This window comes from Bufo bufo, chromosome 5 (assembly GCF_905171765.1).
Source record: "Bufo bufo chromosome 5, aBufBuf1.1, whole genome shotgun sequence".
Classification (NCBI taxonomy): Eukaryota; Metazoa; Chordata; class Amphibia; order Anura; family Bufonidae; genus Bufo; species Bufo bufo.
The window spans coordinates 201,354,516-201,381,112 of record NC_053393.1 but is presented as its reverse complement, the minus strand read 5'-3'; the positions used below and the strand labels follow the sequence as shown (position 1 = coordinate 201,381,112).

Here is a 26,597-nt window from a genome sequence, read left to right as displayed (position 1 = left end):
AGGTCATTTTTCGGGAATATCTCAGGAACGGTACGTCCTAGAGAGCTGATACCAGTTCTAAAACCTCCCCGGACACCTGATGTACCTGTGTGCCAAATTTGGTGAAGATCGGTCCTGTCGTTTGAGACATGAATAGAGAACAGACAGACGTCCAGACAAAAAACTCACTTTTTCTTGCAACTGTATATATATAAAAATATGTGAACCCTATGGAATGATATGGATTTCTGCTCAAATAGTTCATAAAATGTGATCTGATCTTCATCTAAGTCACAACAATAGACAATCACAGTCTGCTTAAACTAATAACACATGTTACCATGTTTTTATTGAACACACCATGTAAACATTCACAGTGCAGGTGGGAAAAGTATGTGAACCCTTGGATTTAATAACTGGTTGAACCTCCTTTGGCAGCAAGAACTTCAACCAAACGTTTCCTGTAGTTGCAGATCAGACGTGCACAACGGTCAGGAGTAATTCTTGACCATTCCTTTTTACAGAACTGTTTCAGTTTAGCAATATTCTTGGAATGTCTGGTGTGAATCGCTTTCTTGAGGTCATGCCACAGCATCTCAATCAGGTTGAGGTCAGGACTCTGACTGGGCCACTCCAGAAGGCGTATTTTCTTCTGTTTAAGCCTTCTGTTGTTGATTTACTTCTATGCTTTGGGTCGTTGTACTGTTGCAACACCCATCTTCTGTTGAGCTTCAGCTGGTGGACAGATGGCCTTAAGTTCTCCTGCAAAATGTCTTGATAAACTTGGGAATTAATTTTTCCATCGATGATAGCAATCAGTCCAGGCCCTGACGCAGCAAAGCAGTCCCAAACCATGATGCCCCCACCACCATACTTCACAGTTGGGATGAGGTTTTGATGTTGGTGTGCTGTGCCTCTTTTTCTCCACACATAGTGTTGTGTGTTTCTTCCAAACACTTCAACTTTGGTTTCATCTGTCCACAGAATATTTTGCCAGTACTGCTGTGGAACATCCAGGTGCTCTTGTGCAAACGTGCAGCAATGTTTTTTTTGGACAGCAGTGGCTTCCTCTGTGGTATCCTCCCATGAAATCCATTCTTGTTTAGTGTTTTAGATATCGTAGCTTCGCTAACAGGGATGTTAGCATATGCCAGAGACTTTTGTAAGTCTTTAGCTGACACTCTATGATTCGTCTTCACCTCATTGAGCAGTCTGTGCTCTTGCAGTCATCTTTACAGGACGGCCACTGCAAGGCAGCTGTAACCAACACCTCCAATCTCATCTCATTGATTGGACTCCAGTTGGCTGACACCTCACTCCAATTAGCTCTTGCAGATGTCATTAGTCTAGGGGTTCACATACTTTTTCCACTTGCACTGTGAATGTTTACATGGTGTGTTCAATAAAAACATGCTCAAAAACTGCTCAATGAGGTGAAGAAGAATCCTAGAGTGTCAGCTAAAGACTTACAAAAGTCTCTGGCATATGCTAACATCCCTGTAACATTTAATTCTTTGTGTGTTATTAGTTTAACCACTTCCCATCTGGGCCCTTTGCCCCCTTCCTGACCAGGCCAAATTTTGCAAAACGGACATATCTCACTTTATGTGGTAATAACTTTGGAACGCCTTTATTTATCCAAGTCATTCAGAGATTGTTTTCTCGTGACACATTGTACTTCATGATAGTCATAAATTTGAGTCAAAATATTTCACCTTTATTTATGAAAAAATCCCAAATTTACCCAAAAATTTAAAAAAAATCGCAATTTTCTAAATTTCAATTTCTCTGCTTTTAAAACAGAAAGTGATACCTCATAAAATATTTATTATTTAACATTCCCCATATGTCTACTTTATGTTAGCATCATTTTGGAAATGTCATTTTATTTTTTTAGGACGTTAGAAGGCTTAGAAGTTTAGAAGCAATTCTTCAAATTTTTAAGAAAATTGCCAAAACCCACTTTATAAGGACCAGTTCAGGTCTGAAGTCACTTTGTGGGGCCTACATAGTGGATACCCCCATAAATGACCCCATTGTAGAAACTACACCCCTCAAGGTATTCAAAACCGATTTTACAAACTTTGTTAACCCTTTAGGCGTTCCACAAGAATTAAAGGAAAATGGAGATCAAATTTTTACATTTCACTTTTTTGGCAGATTTTCCATTTTAATCAATTTTTTTCTCTAACACATCGATGGTTAACAGCCAAACAAAACTCAATATTTATTACCCAGATTCTGCGGTTTACAGAAACACCCCACATGTGGTCGTAAACTGCTGTATGGGCACACGGCAGGGCGCAGAAGGAAAGGAACTCCACATGGTTTTTAGATGCCATGTCCCATTTGAAGCCCCCTGATGCACCCTTACAGTAGAAACTCCCAAGAAGTGACCCCATTTTGGAAACTAGGGGATAAGGTGCCAGTTTTATTAGTACTATTTTTGGGTACATATGATTTTTTGATCATTCAATATAACACTTTATGGGGCAAGGTGACCAAAAAATTGGTTGTTTTAGCACAGTTTCTATTTATTTATTTTTACAGCGTTCACCTTAGGGGTTCAGTCAAGTGACATTTTTATAGAGCAGATTGTTACGGACGTTGTGATACCTAATATGTATACTTTTTCTCATTTATTAAAGTTTTACACAATAATAGCATTTTTGAAACCAAAAAATTATGTTTTAATGTGTTCATGTTCTGAGAGCTATAGTTTTTTTATTTTTTGAGAGATTTTCTTATGTAGGGGCTCATTTTTTGCGGGATGAGGTGACGGTTTTATTGGTACCATTTTGTGGGACATACGCGTTTTTGATCACTTGGTGTTGCACCTTTTGTGATGCAAGGTGACAAAAATTGCTTGTTTTGACACAGTTTTTTTTTTTTTTTTTTTACGGTGTTCACCCGAGGGGTTAGCTCATGTGATATTTTTATAGAGCTGGTTTTTACGGACGCGGCAATACTAAATATGTCTATTTTACTTTATTTTTTCTATTTTTAATTTTTTTTTTTTATTCCTAACTTGGGAACTTTTTTTTTTTTTACATGTGAAACTTTATTTTATTTGATTTTTTCAACCCTTTATTTTTTTTATTTTTTTTTACACTTTTCGTCCCCCATAAGGTCATACAAGACCTCTGGGGGACATTTGCTTCACTTTTTCTTTTTTTTTTCACAGTTGATTTCTCCTGTAACTGGGGCTGAGATAGTAGCCCCAGTTACAGGACAAATGCACCCCTATAGAGGCTGTACAGCAGCAATCCAGCGCTGTACAGCCTCACAGCAGGGCTGATCGAGGTCTCTGAGAGACCTCACACAGCCCCTGCACTCTCCGGTCACGGCGGTCACATGACCGCCGGGCCGGAACAGGAAGCGCACAGCGCTTCCTTCTCTGCAGACACAGCGCTCGGTGAGCGCTGTGTCTGCAGCGATCGTGAAGGCAGGGACACCTGGGCACTGTCCCTGCCTTGTCTTAGGGTTGCCCTGCTGTCACTGACAGCGGGCAACCCGATCAGCAGCTGCACGATTAGCGTGCAGCTGCTATTTCTGACAGGACGTTTTAAAACGTGCTGTCAGAAATAGACGTCCACCCATAGGACGTTTATATCCTATGGGCGGACGTGAGGCGGTTAAGCAGACTGTGATTGTCTATTCTTCTGGCTTAGATGAAGATCAGATCACATTTCATGACCAATTTGTGCAGAAATCCATATCATTCCAAAGGGTTCACATACTTTTTCTTGCAACTGTAAGAGATAGATGTAAACATAATCTTCACAGAAACGCTGGTGTGAAATCATGTCAGATATGTATGGTATTTCTGGCTGTGAATAAAATGCAGTGACCCTAAATGTATTTACAGCAAATATGTGTGTATTAGAGAAAATCAAATCTTTTATATGACTAAATAGAGCATGTCCTATTCTTGTCCGCAATAGCGGACACGAATAGGCATTTTCTATGAAAGCAACGGCATGTGCGGTCCGGAAATTGGGGAAAGCACACGGGCCAGTATCCGTATTCTGCGGATCTGCAATTTGCAGATCCACAAAACACTATGGTTGTGTGAATGTAGCCTAATGCAGACACATTACCAGTAAATCATTAATTGGGGGTAGGATTTGGTTAGTTTAAAAGTTCAAATATCACAGTGAGTCAATTGAACATGTTCAGCATAGTTTCGAGATGTAGCAGTAATTAGGCTGATGTAGAGGTCGTTCCTCTCTTTGCATAGAATCCTTGACTGTTTAATGAACATCTGCATACACTCAATGGTGGGAGTTGAAAGGGTCAAACGTCAATGTACAGATTAGTCTTATTAAAAAACTGAGTAAATGTTGATATAGCATAATCCTTATCTAGTTTCTATCCTATCTACATATTCGTTGGAAGGAAATTTGATGTAATAAACATCTGTGTATATTTACTGACTTTTTGTAAAACAGTCCATGAAACCTCAGGCATGGAAATGTGTCATCTATGAGTTTCCCCAATATGTTTCTTTATAGCAAGAATAATAATAAAGTTACATTGTTATGGTATAAACTAGTGGCTCTCAGCCAAGTATCCCCAATTCATGCAAATGATACCTATCAGGCACATTTATTAAGACCGGCATTTTAGACGCCGGTCTTAATAAGCCCTATAGTTTGCGTCGGATAGATGAAGTGATGTAGAGGCCCCAGCCCCTACATAACTTTGGCGCATCCAGCGCCGATTCTAAATGTAAGACAGCTTCCTTGCTGTCATACACTTAGACCATTTTCTACACATAAACCAGCCATACCAACTTTTTTAGACCTGGTGTGATCGGGGAAGAAGTCGCAGATTCTGCCACTCCATGGCGTGCGACAGAATCTGCGCCAGATATACACCCCAAAAGTGGCATATATCTGTTCATAAATGATCTCCTATGATCATACAATAGGAATAGAGTTGAGCGAACACCTGGATGTTCGGGTTCGAGAAGTTCGGCCGAACTTCCCGGAAATGTTCGGGTTCGGGATCCGAACCCGACCCGAACTTCGTCCCGAACCCGAACCCCATTGAAGTCAATTGGGGCCCGAACTTTTGGGCACTAAAAAGGCTGTAAAACAGCCCAGGAAAGAGCTAGAGGGCTGCAAAAGGCAGCAACATGTAGGTAAATCCCCTGCAAACAAATGTGGATAGGGAAATGAATTAAAATTAAAATTAAAAAAATAAAAATGAACCAATATCAATTGGACAGATGTCCCATAGCAGAGAATCTGGCTTCACGTCAGCAGAGAATCAGTCTCCATGCCATAGCAGAGAATCTGGCTTCATGTCAGCGCAGAATCTGTATTCATGTCATAGCAGAGAATCAGGCTTCACGTCACCCACCACTGGAACAGGCCACTGTCACACATTTAGGCCCCGGCACCCAGACAGAGGAGAGCGGTCCCGTAACAGAGAATCTGGCCTTATGTCAGCGCAGAATCTGTCTTCATGTCATAGCAGAGAATCAGGCTTCACGTCAGCCACCACTGGAACAGGCCACTGTCAAACATTTAGACCCAGGCAGAGGAGAGAGGTCCCGTAACAGAGAATCTGGCCTTATGTCAGCGCAGAATCTGTATTCATGTCATAGCATAGAATCAGGCTTCACGTCACCCACCACTGGAACAGGCCACTGTCACACATTTAGGCCCCGGCACCCAGACAGAGGAGAGGTTCATTCAACTTTGGGTTGCCCCACAATATAATGGTAAAATGAAATTAAAAATAGTATTGAATGAGGAAGTGCCCTGGAGTAGAATAATATATTGTTAAGGGGAGGTAGTTAATATCTAATCTGCACAAGGGATGGACAGGTCCTGTGGGATCCATGCCTGGTTCATTTTTATGAACGTCAGCTTGTCCACATTGGCTGTAGACAGGCGGCTGCGTTTGTCTGTAATGACGCCCCCTGCCGTGCTGAATACACGTTCAGACAAAACGCTAGCCGCCGGGCAGGCCAGCACCTCCAAGGCATAAAAGGCTAGCTCTGGCCACGTGGACAATTTGGAGACCCAGAAGTTGAATGGGGCCGAACCATCAGTCAGTACGTGGAGGGGTGTGCACAGGTACTGTTCCACCATGTTAGTGAAATGTTGCCTCCTGCTAACACGTTCCGTATCAGGAGGTGGTGCAGTTAGCTGTGGCGTGGTGACAAAACTTTTCCACATCTCTGCCATGCTAACCCTGCCCTCAGAGGAGCTGGCCGTGACACAGCTGCGTTGGCGACCTCTTGCTCCTCCTCTGCCTTCGCCTTGGGCTTCCACTGGTTCCCCTGTGACATTTGGGAATTCTCTCAGTAGCGCGTCTACCAACGTGCGCTTGTACTCGCGCATCTTCCTATCACGCTCCAGTGTAGGAAGTAAGGTGGGCACATTGTCTTTGTACCGGGGATCCAGCAGGGTGGCAACCCAGTAGTCTGCACACGTTAAAATGTGGGCAACTCTGCTGTCGTTGCGCAGGCACTGCAGCATGTAGTCACTCATGTGTGCCAGGCTGCCCAGAGGTAAGGACAAGCTGTCCTCTGTGGGAGGCGTATCGTCATCGTCCTGTGTTTCCCCCCAGCCACGCACCAGTGATGGGCCCGAGCTGCTTTGGGTGCCACCCCGCTGTGAACATGCTTCATCCTCATCCTCCTCCACCTCCTCCTCATCCTCGTCCTCCTCGTCCTCCAGTAGTGGGCCCTGTCTGGCCACATTTGTACCTGGCCTCTGGTGTTGCAAAAAACCTCCCTCTGAGTCACTTTGAAGAGACTGGCCTGAAAGTGCTAAAAATGACCCCTCTTCCTCCTCTTCCTCCTGGGCCACCTCCTCTTCCATCATCGCCCTAAGTGTTTTCTCAAGGAGACATAGAAGTGGTATTGTAACGCTGATAACGGCGTCATCACCACTGGCCATGTTGGTGGAGTACTCGAAACAGCGCAACAGGGCACACAGGTCTCGCATGGAGGCCCAGTCATTGGTGGTGAAGTGGGTCTGATCCGCAGTGCGACTGACCCGTGCGTGCTGCAGCTGAAACTCCACTATGGCCTGCTGCTGCTTGCACAGTCTGTCCAGCATATGCAAGGTGGAGTTCCATCTGGTGGGCACGTCGCATATGAGGCGGTGAGCGGGAAGGCCGAAGTTACGCTGTAGTGCAGACAGGCGAGCAGCGGCAGGGTGTGAACGCCGGAAGCGCGAACAGACGGCCCGCACTTTATGCAGCAGCTCTGACATGTCGGGGTAGTTTGCGAATGAACTTCTGCACCACTAAATTCAGCACATGCGCCAGGCAAGGGATGTGCGTCAAACCGGCTAGTCCCAGAGCTGCAACGAGATTTCGCCCATTATCGCACACCACCAGGCCGGGCTTGAGGCTCACCGGCAGCAACCACTCGTCGGTCTGTTGTTCTATACCCCGCCACAACTCCTGTGCGGTGTGGGGCCTGTCCCCCAAACATATGAGTTTCAGAATGGCCTGCTGACGTTTACCCCGTGCTGTGCTGAAGTTGGTGGTGAAGGTGTGTGGCTGACTGGATGAGCAGGTGGAAGAAGAGGAGGAGGAAGCTGAGTAGGAGGAGGAGGAGACAGGAGGCAAAGAATGTTGCCCTGCGATCCTTGGCGGCGGAAGGACGTGCGCCAAATAGCTCTCCGCCTGGGGCCCAGCCGCCACTACATTTTCCCAGTGTGCAGTTAGGGAGATATAGCGTCCCTGGCCGTGCTTACTGGTCCACGTATCTGTGGTTAGGTGGACCTTGCCACAGATGGCGTTGCGCAGTGCACACTTGATTTTATCGGACACTTGTTTGTGCAGGGAAGGCACGGCTCTCTTAGAGAAGTAGTGGCGGCTGGGAACAACATACTGTGGGACAGCAAGTGACATGAGCTGTTTGAAGCTGTGTGTGTCCACCAGCCTAAATGACAGCATTTCATAGGCCAGTAGTTTAGAAATGCTGGCATTCAGGGCCAGGGATCGAGGGTGGCTAGGTGAGAATTTACGCTTTCTCTCAAATGTTTGTGAGATGGAGAGCTGAACGCTGCCGTGTGACATGGTTGAGATGCTTGGTGACGCAGGTGGTGGTGTTGGTGGTACATCCCATGTTTGCTGGGCGGCAGGTGCCAACGTTTCTCCAGAGGAAGAGGCCGAGGCGGCAGCAGCAGCAGAAGAGGCCGAGGCGGCAGCAGCAGAAGATGTAGCAGGGGGAGCCTGAGTGACTTCCTTGTTTTTAAGGTGTTTACTCCACTGCAGTTCATGCTTTGCATGCAGGTGCCTGGTCATGCAGGTTGTGCTAAGGTTCAGAACGTTAATGCCTCGCTTCAGGCTCTGATGGCACAGCATGCAAACCACTCGGGTCTTGTCGTCAGCACATTGTTTGAAGAAGTGCCATGCCAGGGAACTCCTTGAAGCTGCCTTTGGGGTGCTCGGTCCCAGATGGCGGCGGTCAGTAGCAGGCGGAGTCTCTTGGCGGCGGGTGTTCTGATTTTTCCCACTGCTCCCTCTTTTGCTACGCTGTTGGCTCGGTCTCACCACTGCCTCTTCCTCCGAACTGTGAAAGTCAGTGGCACGACCTTCATTCCATGTGGGGTCTAGGACCTCATCGTCCCCTGCATCGTCTTCCACCCAGTCTTGATCCCTGACCTCCTGTTCAGTCTGCACACTGCAGAAAGACGCAGCAGTGGGCACCTGTGTTTCGTCATCATCAGAGACGTGCTGAGGTGGTATTCCCATGTCCTCATCATCAGGAAAAATAAGTGGTTGTGCGTTAGTGCATTCTATCTCTTCCACCCCTGGGGAAGGGCTAGGTGGATGCCCTTGGGAAACCCTGGCAGCAGAGTCTTCAAACAGCATAAGAGACTGCTGCATAACTTGAGGCTCAGACAGTTTCCCTGATATGCATGGGGGTGATGTGACAGACCGATGGGCTTGGTTTTCATGCGCCATCTGTGCGCTTTCTGCAGAAGACTGGGTGGGAGATAATGTGAACGTGCTGGATCCACTGTCGGCCACCCAATTGACTAATGCCTGTACCTGCTCAGGCCTTACCATCCTTAGAACGGCATTGGGCCCCACCAAATATCGCTGTAAATTCTGCTGGCTACTGGGACCTGAGGTAGTTGGTTCACTAGGACGTGTGGCTGTGGCAGAACGGCCACGTCCTCTCCCAGCACCAGAGGGTCCACTAACACCACCACGACCATGTCCACGTCCGCGTCCGCGTCCCTTATTAGATGTTTTCCTCATTGTTCCCGTTCACCACAATTTTGAGAATGGCAAATTTGGGAATGCTTTTTCAACCCAGAACAAAAAGTCTGCTTTTACGGTCACTACAAATAACTTGACCAGCTAAAACTGTGCAGATTTGGTTGAATAGAGATGTGAGACCTGTTTTTTTTTTTGCGCTGTGTGACAGTTATAGGTTTAATCACAGAATGACACTTCTATCAGCACGCTAGCATGTGTCTTAGGTTTTTCTGAATGATACTATCAATAACTTCAATGTAAGATTTTCTTTTTGGGATAGATTTCAAGTAGGCCTGAAATACCACAAACTAGTTATTTTCAGAATGGCAAATTTGGGAATGCTTTTTCAACCCAGAACAAAAAGTCTGCTTTGACGGTCACTACAAATAACTTGACCAGCTAAAACTGTGCAGATTTGGTTGAATAGAAATGTCAGGTCTATTTTTAGGCGCTGGGTGACAGGCTCAACTTGCCCCTGATGTAATATATGGCCAAAAAATAACCAGACTGTTGATGGTTAAATGCACTTCGGTGACACAGGCTCAGCCTGCAGCTGATGTAGTATATGGCCAAAAAATAACCAGACTGTTGATGGTTAAATGCACTTCGGTGACACAGGCTCAGCCTGCAGCTGATGTAGGATATAGCACAAAATAACCACACTATCGATGGTTAAATACACTTGGTGATAGCTCGTGCTGGCGCACCACAAGTCACAAAATGGCCGCCGATCACCCCAGAAAAAAAGTGATCTAAAAACGCTCTGGGCAGCCTCAAAAAAGTGAGCAAGTCAATAATAGCACTTCAATGATCCACAGCTGCAGATCGATCACAGAATGAAGTCTTTTGGAGGAGTTAATCTGCCTAATCTCGCCCTAACGTCGCAGCTGCAACCTCTCCCTATACTGATCATAGCAGAGTGACGTGCGGCGCTACGTGACTCCAGCTTAAATAGAGGCTGGGTCACATGGTGCACTGGCCAATCACAGCCATGCCAATAGTAGGCATGGCTGTGATGGCCTCTTGGGCCAAGTAGTATGACGCTTGTTGATTGGCTGCTTTGCAGCCTTTCAAAAAGCGCCAAGAAAGCGCCGAACACCGGGTTCCGGTCCGTGTCATGGACACCCCAAAATTCGGTACGAATCCGAACTATACAGTTCGGGTTCGCTCATCCCTACATAGGAATACTTTTTTGTTTTGAAAATGTTTTAGAAATCATACATTTCAATAATCATCATTATCAGATTGGTGGGGTCCCAGCACCCCTGCTGATCAGCTGTTTGAAGAGGTAGCAGCATTTCCACTTCAAAATTACCCATGCACAATGTCTTTTGCAGCGACGGCACAGTGTAATTACTACTGCTCACCCATTTACTTGAATGTGGGAAGAACAGTTGTATTTGCACTGCGCCGCCTTTACAATTCAGTTGTCATACAGGTAACTGTAGGCCACTACCTCTTCAGGCAGCTGATCAGCAAGGTGTCGGGAGACGGACACCTGCTGATCTGAAATTGATGACCTATCCTGAGGATATGTAAAAGCAAATGTCATTTGCAGGATTTGTGTGAGGGGAGGCTCCTGCATGCCCTATTTAAGGGTAGCGGGCCTGCCCCTCACGATACGTACGGCCAAATGGTGTTCGTGGCATCCGGTGGCGGAAGTGACGTCGCAGATTTTTTCAGCGCGGTAAATTCGTAATCACAAGCGGGGGTTACATTCAGCAGCGGGAGTACGACTGCACGGTACGGTTCGGGGGGTAGGGCAGGCTCCGAAGGTAAGATCATCGCTAAATGCTCATGTCTCGCTCCCATTTAAGTTATGCGACCGTTTACTTACTATGCCCGGGCTCGAATATGTTTGTCTCCTGTGTCCACAGCGACCGCTAGTGGTGGGCGATACAATTACCAGGTTCCAAGTACTGCATATCAACTAGCATAGTTCACACCGACCTCTACTGGCGGCCAGGATAATTACCAGGTACTACATATATTAGTACATTCACAGTAGGGGTTAGGGAACAACTAGGTACTAAAGAATATGATTTAACATGTTTTAATATAAATAAAAAAATAAAAATAAAGATATATATATATATATTTATTATTATGTTTTCTATAACATGCGCATTGTTTTAGGTCTTCTCAAAAACCCAGGGCACAGAATCTGGGAACGATTACAAAACACTACGTCTCAACGGCATACGCTCAGGTATGGTGCTGTACGGTTCATTTCAGTAATTATAGGTATCACACCTATTTTCAGACATAGTCAGCGGTCCGTATTCTTATACAGCAGGGCCCACGTGAAGTCTTGCATCAGGATTTTTTACCGTAATATTCAGCAGTTAAGGTAGGTAGTAAATATAAAAAAAAAATAATCCTTCACTTCTCAGCACTGGTGGCTAGGGATAAGGTTCATACCAGGTTTACCGTGTGGGAATTAGGTTCAAAAAAATTAAAAATTTTTAAAAATGGTATACATATATAGTTTGGCACGTATTAAAGACCAAATGCATTTACGAACATCTGTCACGATTACAGACTCGAAGTTAGTCCCACCACGTTTCCTCATACGTATGTACATCGGTCACGTCTACCGAATTATGTAAGTCCTGTCACGACTTCAGGCATGCACGTACGTCTGTCACGCCTACAGACTCGATGTAAGCCCTGACACGACCTCAGGCATACAAGTACGTCTGTCACGTCTACAGACTTAATATAAGCCCTGACCCGACTTCAGGCAACGTTACACGTCTGTTGCGTTCACAGAGTCAACGTCAGTCCCACACGTTATTTTGGACACTCTTCATTTGGCCCAACCTATCGCATTAGGGTCCGAGTATTAGAGTGCGGTCGCATAGTTACGGGCTTTCCATGCTAGTGGATCACTGTCACCTGGTTCCCTCAGGTAACTAAGGTATAATTCATTCACGGTGGTTGTCGCGATAGGTGCACGGGTTTTAGTTAAAACATATCATAGGTACTAATACGACATCGGCATGTTGCACGTCTAGGCACATATACCCGCATTCTGCTCACGAGAATATTCACTAACGAGCGTTCGGTGACGGCATGCTGAGTTACATATTTGGGGAGTTCTTGTGAAAACATGTTTGTTTTTAGATGGATCCCTCTCATACAAGTATGCAGGGTCCAACAGTTCCCATAATCCCCGAGTCTACCGTCACAAGTCTCCCAATTAATTTTCCAGACATAGCTCCTGCACATTTTATCCCAACTAACATCCGTAAAGATATACTTGACGGTAAGGATGTAAACCTGGCGTCATTACTCATTGCAACCCATGAAGTTCCCGACAACAAAACAATAGCTTGCGGTGAAGTTTCTGTAATTCTGAAATCTAGGGACGCCAGGTTGAATAGGAAACTTAGTATCACCAAATTCGTCCTGGCTTTTAGTCTATATAGGGACGTGGTGTGTTCGGTGGTTCCTAACCGTAGGCAGGAGCTAGATTTATACTTATATAAGGTGGTCGACTTAGTGCATAAATACGGAGGCTCCGCCTTTTACGAATATCATCGTTCTTTTTCAGCAAAAGCCGCAGCTATGCTAACTCAATTTCAGCGCACCTTAGATTGGTCGGTTATCGATACCGAATTATTCTGCCGGCATTTCGCTGGTCTGAAATCTCCCGCATGTACCAGTTGCGGCTCGTACTCTCACACGGCACAATGGTGTGCTACAACTAGCCTACCCTCAACTAGCGCAAATACTAGATATACATATGACATTCCACCAGGCAAGTCAGCTGCCGGAGTGGACAAACTAGGCCGGCCCATTAAATATTTAGGGAGATCACAAATTTGTAATAATTTCAATACTGCAGGTTGTTTCTATACTCAGTGCAGACTGTTACATCTCTGCGCTATTTGTTTCAGAGCACACCCACGAGTCGCCTGTCCCCAGAAGGGAGCCAACCCAGCATGACTAGGCTCAGTCAATATAGACTTGCTGGCAGTTTATTTGTCAGGTCATCCTGAGCCTGCCTGGGTCAAATTCATAATAAACGATCTGACGTTCGGGTTTCCATACGTCAGATAGCATTGCCCCAGACCTCATACGAATGCAAAAATCTTCAGTCAGCATGCAAGAATCCGGAGGCAGTTTCGCTACTCATCCAGGCAGAGCTACAGAAGGGTTTTATCATGAGTCCTTTTTGTCAGCCTCCTTTCGACAATTGGAGAATTAACCCCATTGGGATAGTAGTGGCAAATTTTCTAATAAAAAACGTCTCATATACGATTTATCAGCTCCACATTCATTAGCAATTCCCAGTCTCAATTCATTGATACCATCTGAAGAGTTTGCTATGCAATATTCTTCTATAGACAAAGCCATTCAAGTGATTTTATCTCTCGGGGCCCAGGCGTGGCTTTCAAAGGTGGACATTAAAGACGCCTTCAAACTACTACCAATACAACCTCAACTGTGGAGATGGCACGGCATTAAATGGGGAGGATCATACTACTTTGCCAACAAGCTGACCTTCGGGTCCAAATCTAGCCCATGGTTGTTTGACCAATTCGCTAAAAGTCTACACTGGGTCCTAGAGAATACATTCAACGCACATCATGTAATCCATTATCTTGATGATTTTCTCCTAATTGAACCTGCATCACGTACTCCTAGTGACTTAGAAGCTTTGCGCAGGGTATTCACGGATCTTTGTGTGCCAGTAGCAGAAAATAAAATTGTCGGCCCCGGTAAAGTTTTAACCTTTTTAGGTATACAGCTAGACACAGTCAATTTACAGGCTAGCTTACCCACAGATAAGCTGTTAAGAGTTATAGAAGCGGTAAATAAGTTAGCACAAGGGAGGGTTACCACTAGGGCAGGGCTACAAAGCGTGTTAGGTATGTTGAATTTCGCGATGAGAATCATTCCCCAGGGAAGATCTTTCATATCTAGACTGTTCAGGTTGCTATCATCAGCCCCAGATCAAGACAGTGCGATCAATTTAGATCAACAGGCAGTGGCAGATCTAGTCATGTGGGACACCTTTCTAACCCAATGGAACGGAGTGTCATTATTTGTTCCTTCGGTTTCAGGCAAGTCCCCGATTATTCATACAGACGCTTCTTCATCAGTAGGATTTGCAGCTATGTACGGGAGTCACTGGTTAGCTAGTCCCTGGCCGCCAGAAGTAGCAAATATTACGAGGTTCTCTCAATCCTCCCCACTGTTTGAAGTTTACCCAATAGTTGCAGAAGCACAAGTTTGGGGAAATTTATGGCCGAACCAAACAGTGTTGTTCTTAACAGATAACGCTGTTACAGCTGATATCATTAACAAAGGCAGATCAGCTTCTATGGAGGTAATGTCCTTAGTCAGAAGGTTGGTATGGTTAGCCTTGCAGTATCATTTTCATTTTCAATGCACACATATACCTGGCAGGGTAAATACCGCAGCAGACGCCTTGTCTAGGCTTAATTTTAAACTTTTTTTCCCGATCTCCCCAGAAGCAGATCCGTTACCGACTCCTACGCCACACCACAGACTACTGTTCATGGACTAACTATGCACTTGGAAACAGCCAGGTCACTGATGAACAAATCACTGTCTTACAATACGTTGAGGATCTACAGCACAGCTAGGGCCAGGTTTAATACGTTTAAGGGGACATACCCTCAATCGAATCTAGGGGACATTTCCTACATACTGGCTTTTGTTGCTTTTTGCCACTTAGATCTAAAACTATCCTACAATACTATAAAAATATATTTAGCGGGCATTCAACATCATTGGTACCTACTATATCCAGATAAGCCGTCTTTATTTTCAGCATACCCAGTCAAGGCCATTTTGAAGGGCATACGGAGTTCAATTCCGAGGACTAAATCTAAACGGAAACCTCTGACAGGGCCGGTGTTTAGAGCATTATCTGGAATTCTAGAGAGGAAACCATTTGGCCACAGAATCAGTCTGCTGGTTAAGACAGCCTTATATTTGAGCTTTTACGGGTTTCTAAGACCAGGTGAGTTCACATGCTCATCATCATCCACCTCGTTAATGAGGAAAGAACATTTAAAGTGGGACGGGAATAAGTTCATCCTTTCTCTAGTTCATTCTAAAACATCGCGACCAGGTGAAATAGTAGAGATCAACTACTTTCCAACTAATAATGATTGGTATATAACCTACATAGAGAATGCCAGACCGCTTATACTGAATCAATACTTTATTACAAAAAAATCTGAATTGCATTACAGACATGATTAAAAGAAAATGGTGCAGGAGATAAAAAACGACATCACTGGAGGAAGCATACAGTGAATATAAGTCTGACGAAGGTACGCCGAAACGCGCGTTGGGGTTGGCGCCATCCTGGAGGAGACACAGTATGGGTAAATGTCCAATGTTCTCTCTAATTTATCAATTGTCTGCATTTGCACTTTATTAGATGATACAATCATGATGGACCAATATGGACTTGTATTCACTGTATGTTTCCTCCAGTGAGGGTCGTTTTTTTTTATCTCCTGCACCATTTTCTTTTAATCATGTCTGTAATGCAATTCAGATTTTTTTGTAATAAAGTATTGATTCAGTATAAGCGGTCTGGCATTCTCTATGTAGGTTATATATATTATGATGGCTGCCATAGACTTAAGTAGTTACTTGTATAAGTAATCATCCCATGGTTGGGGTATGTATTGGATTTTGTAATAATGATTGGTGCCCGGTTGCCGTATTACATACGTGGATGGATTTCATCAAAACTGCCGCAGCCAATTCGCCATTATTGACGCACGAGTCAGCTCCCCTTAGTATTCAGACCTTTTTAAAATACATCCGTACGTTATTATCGCCCCTCGGGGTGAATCACTCAACTATTACAGGTCACTCAAGGCTTCCCTATCAAATAAGCAGTACCGCCACACCTTCACTGGTGCTATAGGTTACATAATCTCGCTCTGATAGCTGTACCGAACACAAGTAAAAGCAAATGTCATTTGCTGGATTTGTGTGAGGGGAGGCTCCTGCACGCCCTATTTAAGGGCAGCGGGCCTCCCCCTAACGATACGTACGGCCGAATGGTGTTCGTGGCACCCACCCACCCATACCCCATTTTTCATTTTTCTTCATCATTTCACTCCTAGGTTGGCCCCCTTTAGGCTGCCCTATCAAATAAGCAGTACCACCACACCTTCACTGCTGCTATAGGTTACATAATGTCGCTCTGATAGCTGTACCGAACACAAGTTATCAATATCTTTGCCCTGCACAACCCCTTTAAATAAATGGAAACAGGACAGAAATCTAATCCAATGCACTATTGTCATTTTGAATGTCCCCCCTCTCCCAAGGTTTTGTGACCAGAATTAAACATTTTCATTTACATACAATACAATTTGACATTGGCATTAAAATAACATTAAAACAACTTTAAACTCCCTCTAGAAGCATGGCTTGTACCTCTTGGGATTCTATTACCCCAGGTTGAGAATATGGGGTAAAAACAATTGAGAATACTGTACATAGACAAAAATTTTACCAGGTTTCTACTCATATACTGTGAAAGTGACCTGAATAACATTTACTAGATAAGCCTCAACCATATGACCGCAGTCACCAAATAATCAATCATATATTCAACTTTATGTACATTGGCTGAGGGAAGTACATCCCACAAGACAAATATGTACACTCAGAGGAGTAAGGGTCCATTCACACGTCAGTAAAATGGGTCCGCATCCGTTCCACAATTTTGCGGAACAGGTGCAGACCCATTCATTTTCAATGGAGCCGAAATGTGCTGTCCGCATCCGCATTTGCGGATCCGCATCTGCGGATCCGTACTTCCGCATCCGTGCTTTCGTTTCCGCAAAAAAATAGAACATGTCCTATTCTTGTCCGTAATTGCGGACAAGATTAGGCATTTCCTATTATAGTGCCAGCGATGTGCGGTCCTCAAAAAGCAGAATGCACATTGCCAGTGTCCATGTTTTGTGGATCCACAAAACACTTACGGACGTGTGAATAGACCCTAAAGGGTATAGCTGTTTTAATTAGTCTGATCTGATGCTTTTTCACAACCAAAACAAACAGGAAAAAATTATCTGAAAAAGAGAATAATTTACATTTATATTCTTTCCTCCTTTAAGATCCACTCATGGTTTTGACTGCAAAAATTGCACTAAAAACAAGACAGCCCTATGTGAACCTAGCCTCATACACTGAATGTGCTACAAAGAGACAAATAAGGCTGTGGATTCACATAGACTTTTAATTATACAGATTGCTGAAGTAAACTATGAATGATTAATTTATAAAGCAATTTAGGTTGTTTAATAATATTGTGTGTCCAGAAATCCCTTGACAATTTAATATTTAGTTTTATAGTTGAAAGATTATGTTTACTTATAGTAAGTCAATTTATCCCTAATTATATTTGTTAATCTGTCAGGTCTTGAGAATAAATGCCTGGATCTGGATGTTTTTCATTTGGTTGTTTGATGCATTTATAATTTCTCTGTACTTTCAATGATGGATATGAGTTTTAATATTGCTCATTATATAGTTATTTTCTCAGTGACTATTACTCAAAATGAAAAATGTTCTTCTTTTAAAAAAGTTATGTAACAAGACAAGAGTAAAACATTCTTTCTGGAACCATTCCTGGTTTTCCCTAAGGGGGCATTCACACAACCATATGTATTTTGCAGTCCGCAAAATGCTGATCCTCAAAAAATACGGATGTTGTCCGTGTGACATCCGTGTCGCATCCTTTTTTTTTGCGGGTCCATTGTAACAATGTCTATTCTTGTTCGCAAAATGGAAAAGAATAGGACATGATCTATCTTTTTTGTGGGACTAAGAAACGGACATATGGTTGCAGACAGTCTTTTGGGGACTATCAAGTTTAAAATCAAGGAGTACAGAGGTTCCAGTAAGGGGTTAGCCACCGAGAGATGGGGTCACCCTTTTCAGGGCGGGTGCTCTGCCTTTAGACAGGGATAGTTGGAGGGACATCCTGGGGACAGGATAAGATGGTCCTGGCTATTAAGGAAAAGATTACTGCCACCGCTAATGGTTTCTCAATAAACCGTGAGTAAGAAGGACCAAATATATGTTTTGGTCTTGGTCCCACCTGTAGTGATCCTGTATTCACCACCTGTATTTCTTATTATTATCATGATTTTATATCATAGGGATTAATATTTTAAAGTATATAAATAAAAGTTATGTATTTATTTCATGACGGTGGGGAGGTTTTTTTAGTTAGTTTGTTGGTTGTCTACTCCCTTTCTTGGTACATCTTTACATTACAGTGATTTGATAAGAATATTGCTTAACTAAATGTTTGTGAGCTGTTAGTAGCTCAGAGATATCAAATGATGGAGCAAAGTGAAAGTAAGATGCATTGCTCACAGCTAGGCTAAAACTTTACTCTTTATGACAAAAACTGCTGCAAATTTTTAATAAAGACTAATTGATTTTTTGCTGAAAATGAGTAGAATGCAATCATTAAAAAAATTGCCTCTGAAAGTATTCAAGTAATCTTGTGTTTCTAGGGCCTGGTTATAGATACCCATGGAGCAAACGATCGACCTGTCCCTAACTGCTTCCTGATTCACCTACTCTGCAAGATGCACAAAAATCTTTATTACTATCAGCTATTCCTCTGGAGTTAGTTTGGAAGTCAGATGAATTTTTAACCCTGATTCTATCAAACCAGAAATTGCATTATATTTACTGATATTGTTTAAATACAGGGAGTGCAGAATTATTAGGCAAGTTGTATTTTTGAGGATTAATTTTATTATTGAACAACAACCATGTTCTCAATGAACCCAAAAAACTCATTAATATCAAAGCTGTATATTTTTGGAAGTAGTTTTTAGTTTGTTTTTAGTTTTAGCTATTTTAGGGGGATATCTGTGTGTGCAGGTGACTATTACTGTGCATAATTATTAGGCAACTTAACAAAAAACAAATATATACCCATTTCAATTATTTATTTTTACCAGTGAAACCAATATAACATCTCAACATTCACAAATATACATTTCTGACATTCAAAAACAAAACAAAAACAAATCAGTGACCAATATAGCCACCTTTCTTTGCAAGGACACTCAAAAGCCTGCCATCCATGGATTCTGTCAGTGTTTTGATCTGTTCACCATCAACATTGCGTGCAGCAGCAACCACAGCCTCCCAGACACTGTTCAGAGAGGTGTACTGTTTTCCCTCCTTGTAAATCTCACATTTGATGATGGACCACAGGTTCTCAATGGGGTTCAGATCAGGTGAACAAGGAGGCCATGTCATTAGATTTTCTTCTTTTATACCCTTTCTTGCCAGCCACGCTGTGGAGTACTTGGACGCGTGTGATGGAGCATTGTCCTGCATGAAAATCATGTTTTTCTTGAAGGATGCAGACTTCTTCCTGTACCACTGCTTGAAGAAGGTGTCTTCCAGAAACTGGCAGTAGGACTGGGAGTTGAGCTTGACTCCATCCTCAACCCGAAAAGGCCCCACAAGCTCATCTTTGATGATACCAGCCCAAACCAGTACTCCACCTCCACCTTGCTGGCGTCTGAGTTGGACTGGAGCTCTCTGCCCTTTACCAATCCAGCCACGGGCCCATCCATCTGGCCCATCAAGACTCACTCTCATTTCATCAGTCCATAAAACCTTAGAAAAATCAGTCTTGAGATATTTCTTGGCCCAGTCTTGACGTTTCAGCTTGTGTGTCTTGTTCAGTGGTGGTCGTCTTTCAGCCTTTCTTACCTTGGCCATGTCTCTGAGTATTGCACACCTTGTGCTTTTGGGCACTCCAGTGATGTTGCAGCTCTGAAATATGGCCAAACTGGTGGCAAGTGGCATCTTGGCAGCTGCACGCTTGACTTTTCTCAGTTCATGGGCAGTTATTTTGCGCCTTGGTTTTTCCACACGCTTCTTGCGACCCTGTTGACTATTTTGAATGAAACGCTTGATTGTTCGATGATCACGCTTCAGAAGCTTTGCAATTTTAAGAGTGCTGCCTCCCTCTGCAAGATATCTCACTATTTTTGACTTTTCTGAGCCTGTCAAGTCCTTCTTTTGACCCATTTTGCCAAAGGAAAGGAAGTTGCCTAATAATTATGCACACCTAATATAGGGTGTTGATGTCATTAGACCACACCCCTTCTCATTACAGAGATGCACATCACCTAATATGCTTAATTGGTAGTAGGCTTTCGAGCCTATACAGCTTGGAGTAAGACAACATGCATAAAGAGGATGATGTGGTCAAAATACTCATTTGCCTAATAATTATGCACGCAGTGTATAACTAATTGTGACTATGAATGACCATGCGTAAGTAGCAAGGATTTTACAACCACACAGTGACTGGACCCCCATTACTCAAACATATATCTAACTGATATGACAACATTCATAAGCAGACTCCCCGTTAAATAAAGCACTGTAAATAATGCTATTAGTTAATATTTTTATTAATATTTTTCAATTACATTTGTCTCAATATTACCCCTCTTTAAGAAAAATAGAAAATTGACAGGAAAGCCAAGCTAACGAAAGAGCAAAGACTTTGGGTCTACTGCTGACTTCTTGTTTAGTGAGATCATTTATAAATCAACATAACCAAGTGTAATTGTGCATGAATTTTTATGTACCGTAATCCATGACTGACCCGTTACGCTGTTATGCAAGTGCCATACTTTCCAGATCACATAATAAAATTCAACTAACTAAATGACTAATAATTTGGTAATAAATTTATTGACTAGAAAAACAAGGTAATATGTTACAAAACTGAAAGTGTTATAGAAAAGCTAATATCTCTAAATAATTTGTAGACAAACAAGCAAAGGAATGACGATAACTGGTAATTCCCTTATAAGAACACATAGCGTAATGTGCATGGATGTTGCCTTTATACAGCTAAGGGGTTAAAATTGGGTAATATGGAATTATTACAAATAACATTAAATAAATATGCTGAAAGGGAACCTCTTTTAATGAAAATGCACTCCAAATTTCCAGCCCATGTTACAGAGCAGGAGAGGCTGAGCAGTTTAATATACACTCATTGCCAAAAAAATAATAAAATGTTAAGGAGTTGTTGAAAACGGAAAGAAGCTTTCTATGTGTGAATGTAAAGATGAAATATGTAGGTGGTTACAATATTAGAGAGAAAGAGTAAATTTATTGAAGAAAACTATATAATTCAAAGGAGGGACTAGTACCCGCCTGGGCCCCTTCTAGCCTGGATACAAGATGAGATACGGTTGGGCATGGAGGCATACAGATTCCATATGGCATCCAGTGGCACATTTGCCCACAGATGTTGCAGTAGATCCTATATACTCATAGGTTGCCGAAGCTAACATCCCAACTGGTTTCATAAATGTGTGATTGGCAATAAATGCGGTGACTGGCCAGGCCAAGGAAGGCATGCAATTGCGACACCAAATTTCCTTTTGCTTATCATTTGGAAATGGTCTGACTAGAGACAGGAGTGTATAATAATGGTGCCACCTGTGTTTGGATGGTGGACAATGAAAATGTGGGAGCTCATCATGCTTTTCAGTGGATCAAATGTTTCTCTCTACTAGGGGTCTGTCTAAGTCATCCATAGCATGTTCACTGCATGCCTTCACCTAACCACTGCTCCCAACACAGGTCAGAATAGCTTAGTTGGTGGACAATTCATCAAAATGATCATTCAGCTTCTTTCAGTGCAATGATGTGTCCAGTCTGTCAATTGGGATAAATGTCTTTGAGTGTATCATAGATTCATGTCTACCAGTCAGCAATCTCTCATCAAGAGGTACACTACACAAAAGTAGCCTCTGAGAGCCTTTTTAGAGAACAGTGGGTAAAGCACTGTTTACGCTCTTGTTGCACCCAGTGTCTAATCAGACCACACCTGTAATCAATTATGTATCTGCCAGAGACATAATTGCATGCAGAGTTTTGCAGCAATTTAATATTTCTACTGGGTGCATTTTTTGTGTGAATGAGTGCATTTTTAGGATTTTATTTATTCGGACTGGACTCCTAAAGTCAAAACACATGCACTACTGGCATCTTTTTTTTTCTTAAACACTGTAAATGAATCTCCTCAGCTCTGTCTAACATAAGGCTGGCAGATCAGACTGCATGTTCAATATAAATGATTGCCTTTAAGCATGGAGTTTCCCCAAAGTAACAATCTTTATACCAGAAAAGTAAACTAAGAAATATCCCCTGAAAATGTGAATTTCAGAACACTATTTGATATATGTTTATATAGATAGAACGATGTAAAATCAAGTCATATACCTGAGGACCTTTAAACCCGTGTTCTCCTTCAATGCCTGGCACACCAGGATCACCTTTAGTTCCCTGCAAATATTAACATTTGTGTTTATGATTATTAAACATAAACAAAATAATAAACATTGAAAAAATTAACACATTTAGCAATCATTATTTGAATTAAATTCGTCATTCAAATGACTTCCATATGATAAAAAGGATGTAAACTGAAGCAGATTAACACAAAAATGACCACTGGAAATTATTGTGAACTTTTTCTCTACTTTATAGGAGATATAAATGTATGGGGATGTATTACGGAGTGTTGTAGTCAATATTACTAGATAAAAATGTATTGTGTTAATGTTCAAGCAAAATGTTTTAATGTTACCACAAAGAATATGTTGTTCTTATGCAGAAGTTTGGAAGCACCATATTTTATGAAATGTTGCATACAGTACCTGTGAGCCCATCACCCCTCTTCTGCCAGGAAGATTCTAAAAAAAAAAAAAAAGACTTGTTATAGTAGCATTATTCACCTTTTTCCGGTTGTTTATATAACACCAATATATTCTGCAGTGCTGTATAAATATTGTCATCACTTAAGGTGGATTTAGACCTGCAGATGATTGGGCAAATTATCGGGAACAAACATTCCTGCGAATGCTTGTTCCCGACAATCTCCCCATATAAAGGTGCCACAGATTATCTGATGAACGAGCGAAATGATTATTCATTGGGTGAAGCCGTCAATCAAGTAAATTATAAATTCTGGGCATCAGATTGTGCTGTCTAAACAGCGATCTGCTGCCCAGAAACAATGCAACTGTATGAGGAAAAGTGATTGCAATAGCAATCCCTCATCCTCGTACTGTGAAGGTGATTGCTGCATGCAAATGCAGCACTTCACCCCCACTGAACAAGCTCCCAGCAGTCGAGAAGGAATGCTTTATTCCTGACAATCTGCTGCTCGTTGGCCCCTTGTAAATCCACCTTTAGAGTATGTTGATCTCTGTCCCTATAATCTAATTCCCCTATCTGAAACACACACACTAGGACTAATTCATCTATCATTATTCTTTTGGAAAGTGGCAGGAAACCAGAAAAGCAGGAGGAAAGTCACAAAAATCCGAGAAGAACATTCAAGATTCAAGTAGATGATGTCATTGGCTTTATTTGAGCCGAGGGCCCCAGACTCAACTGTGCTTGATCAATTAATATGATTTTCAGTTATTTATATATGTATATTTTTTAAATTTTCTTATTTTAGGGCTTTCTTGACTTGGTGGTATACTGTAGTATAGCAATAACTTCTACAATGTATGTTTTGACTCCATTAAAACTGTCTCTTACCAAAGACTGGTGACAGTCCAATGTTTAGTTAGAATAGAGATGAGTGCATTTCTTGAAATTTGTTTTACTTTCAATTTGGGAAATTTTTAAAAAAATTCAATTTGTGTCCAAATCAATTCTACCATAATCAAATATGCTCCAATTGCTCTGAAAATTAGTATATAACAGTATTTAGTGTCCTAGGACTAATAATTTTTTACTGAAAAGATTCAGAGAATAAATACGAGTCCTAGAAGGTGAGAGACAAAGAGCCTAGTATGCTCCTCTGGGTTTTTGGGAAAAATACAGGCATTGTCTCATGGGTGCTCTTTCTCATTATAGAGAGTGTTAAGTGTGCAGAATAAGTATTGTAGCACAGCCAACACTGCTTTGGGTTTCTGGGAAAATATAAGCAAATTAGCACAGCTTAGTTCTGTTGGCATCAGATAGGCTTATTTGAATAACTTTCCCAGAAACCCAAAGTCATGCAAATTAGCTTTCCTGTTTAAAAAATCACTTATTGAACAGTTCGAGGCTACCACCAGGGGGAAATTTTATTATGGGAAAGCACTAACTGAACAGTTCTCTCTCTCTTTCTCCCTTCTTCCCTCCCTCTCTCACTCTCTCATTCTCTATTTCACCCACGATGAATCATGGAAAATTTAGGTCCGTTGCAATAAAACATTTTAAAGAAAAAAAATAAAATCCTCACCCTAATTCCTCACCGTATGAGCCGACTTGGATGGTAGGATGGCTCATACCGAGGATACCTTTGGCCCTGAGTCACCCTGATAATCCCTCACATAGGAGCAGGGGAGAGACGGCCTGTTATTCCCAGACATGGATGAGCAGGAGTCTCAAATAGCCTAGCAGCAGGGAAAGGAAGCCAAGTGGAATGACAGATAAACACCACACCAAGGTAAACTGGAACCCATACAAACGTACTACAATCCAAACACCAAGTGGATGCAGTACGTACTGACACACAGGAACCAGCATTCCAGCAACCGCACCCAGACTTGGCTCCAGGTTCACTTCTCTAGGAAACCAATGGGACCCCCTTTCGGAGGTAACACACACAAAGGAGACGTCTTGCACACATGAGCAAAAGGCAGCAGGTTGCCGCGGACAACAGCATGTGTGACCAGCAAGTCACAGTGCACACAGCAAAACCCGTGACACTGCCATAACATGCCAAAACAGCAACATGTTGCCACCGGCAACAGCAAGCGTGGCAACAGTATCACGGCGTACACCATAGGCCGTGACAATGTCACATTAAACACTTTTTAATTCTTACATCAAGTCCATCAGCACCAGGTTCTCCAGGTTTTCCTTCCATTCCTGATTCACCCTGGAAAAGTGTTAAAATATTGATAAACATGGTATGTTTAAAGGCACTGTATTAAAAATAGCTTATTACAGTATTTTAAATCAGATATTGATAAATAGGATTTTTTTTGTTCTGCTTTTTTTCTGGGTGTAGATTTTTTTATTTTATTTTCTGTGCACGATTGTGGGGCATCCAACTTGCCTAAACTGCAATATTCCACAGGGACGATAGAAACCTATATTGTAGACAGGAGTTGTTCATTGACTTGTATGGGAGAGTTTTCAAGGCCAGCTCGATGACCTGTGAAGAGGTCCTTGAGCAGGAAGGGGAGTTGATAGCTGTGACCATCACAGGTATCGAATGGTGGATTCTATGTTATCTATATATAGGCATTACCTTTTATTGTAATCTTGCCTGTGATGACAATGCAATCTGAAAGGTGAGCTCTACAAAACGGAAAGCGTCAGTCTATTATGAGACTTTGCAGGTCAGGGAACATGGACATGGAAAAATAACAAAAGCATCTCCAAAAGTCCAAAAAATCAGTTTAACATTAAAACTTACAAACAAACAGAAAAAATGGAGTGGTGTTAAACAAGCAGGAAGTGCTCAAACCCATATGCAGTTGTGCATGTGTATACAGGGGAGCAAATCCTGCACTTGTAGCCCGTTGCTAAATAATGACAATCCCCAGCAAAAATGCATATAGTGGAGGATGCCCGCAGCGGACCAAAGTACCACAATAGACATCCTACACAAGATAGCAATTATGTGGATGTGATAACCAATGTAACAATATAGTAACATTTGCAAAGACAGGTGCAGTCTTACTAAACCCTCATACCGATGTTAAAATTAGCCAACATGAAGTACGAAGATAAGAGACGGCACTCACCGGTAAGAGTCCAAATATTAGTTTATTCATCCATATAGGTAGGGACCCAAAAACAGGCAATAGGGGTGCAGGACGCTACACAGGCATCAAAAGGCAATTAGCCAACATATCCTACTGTGGAGGACATGTCTGAGCCCGAGCACCGCGCCAAGGTTTCTCAAATAGCTTTAAACTTGCTTTAAACAATTGGTCATTTTCTGATGACACATTGCCTTTAAATACAAGTTCTTAGGTAATTTTTCTTTTTGAAAGATTACATATAAATTTGCATGCAAATCACAATGAGGAATACTTCTACTCATGCAGAGTTTGAATAGAACCATTCTATTCAGACTCCTCCTAGCTACAATCTTGCAGGTGAGAAGCAAAGGGGACTCATTGTGGGGGTCTCAGCAGTGTGTCCCCCAACAATTAAAGATGACTTAACTACCATTAAAAATAAACATAGTGATGTCACAACTAATAGGAGCCCCAGTGATGTCACAAAGCAAGGACAATAAACATTTCATCATAACCAACACATGAGGACACAGTGATGTC

At 42.5% G+C, this 26,597-nt stretch overlaps 1 protein-coding gene across 1 annotated transcript in view; it reads right to left on the bottom strand.

The window, feature by feature from the left end:
* Positions 1-26,597, bottom strand: part of LOC121002731 (collagen alpha-6(VI) chain-like) — a 300,596-nt gene that overhangs the window by 102,001 nt on the left and 171,998 nt on the right. Inside the window, exons 22-24 of the mRNA XM_040434227.1 lie at positions 25,130-25,183; positions 22,959-22,994; positions 22,522-22,584 (exon numbers count right to left, since the gene is read on the bottom strand). Coding sequence (XP_040290161.1) covers positions 22,522-22,584; positions 22,959-22,994; positions 25,130-25,183 — 153 coding nt within the window. The remainder of the gene's footprint in view (positions 1-22,521; positions 22,585-22,958; positions 22,995-25,129; positions 25,184-26,597) is intronic.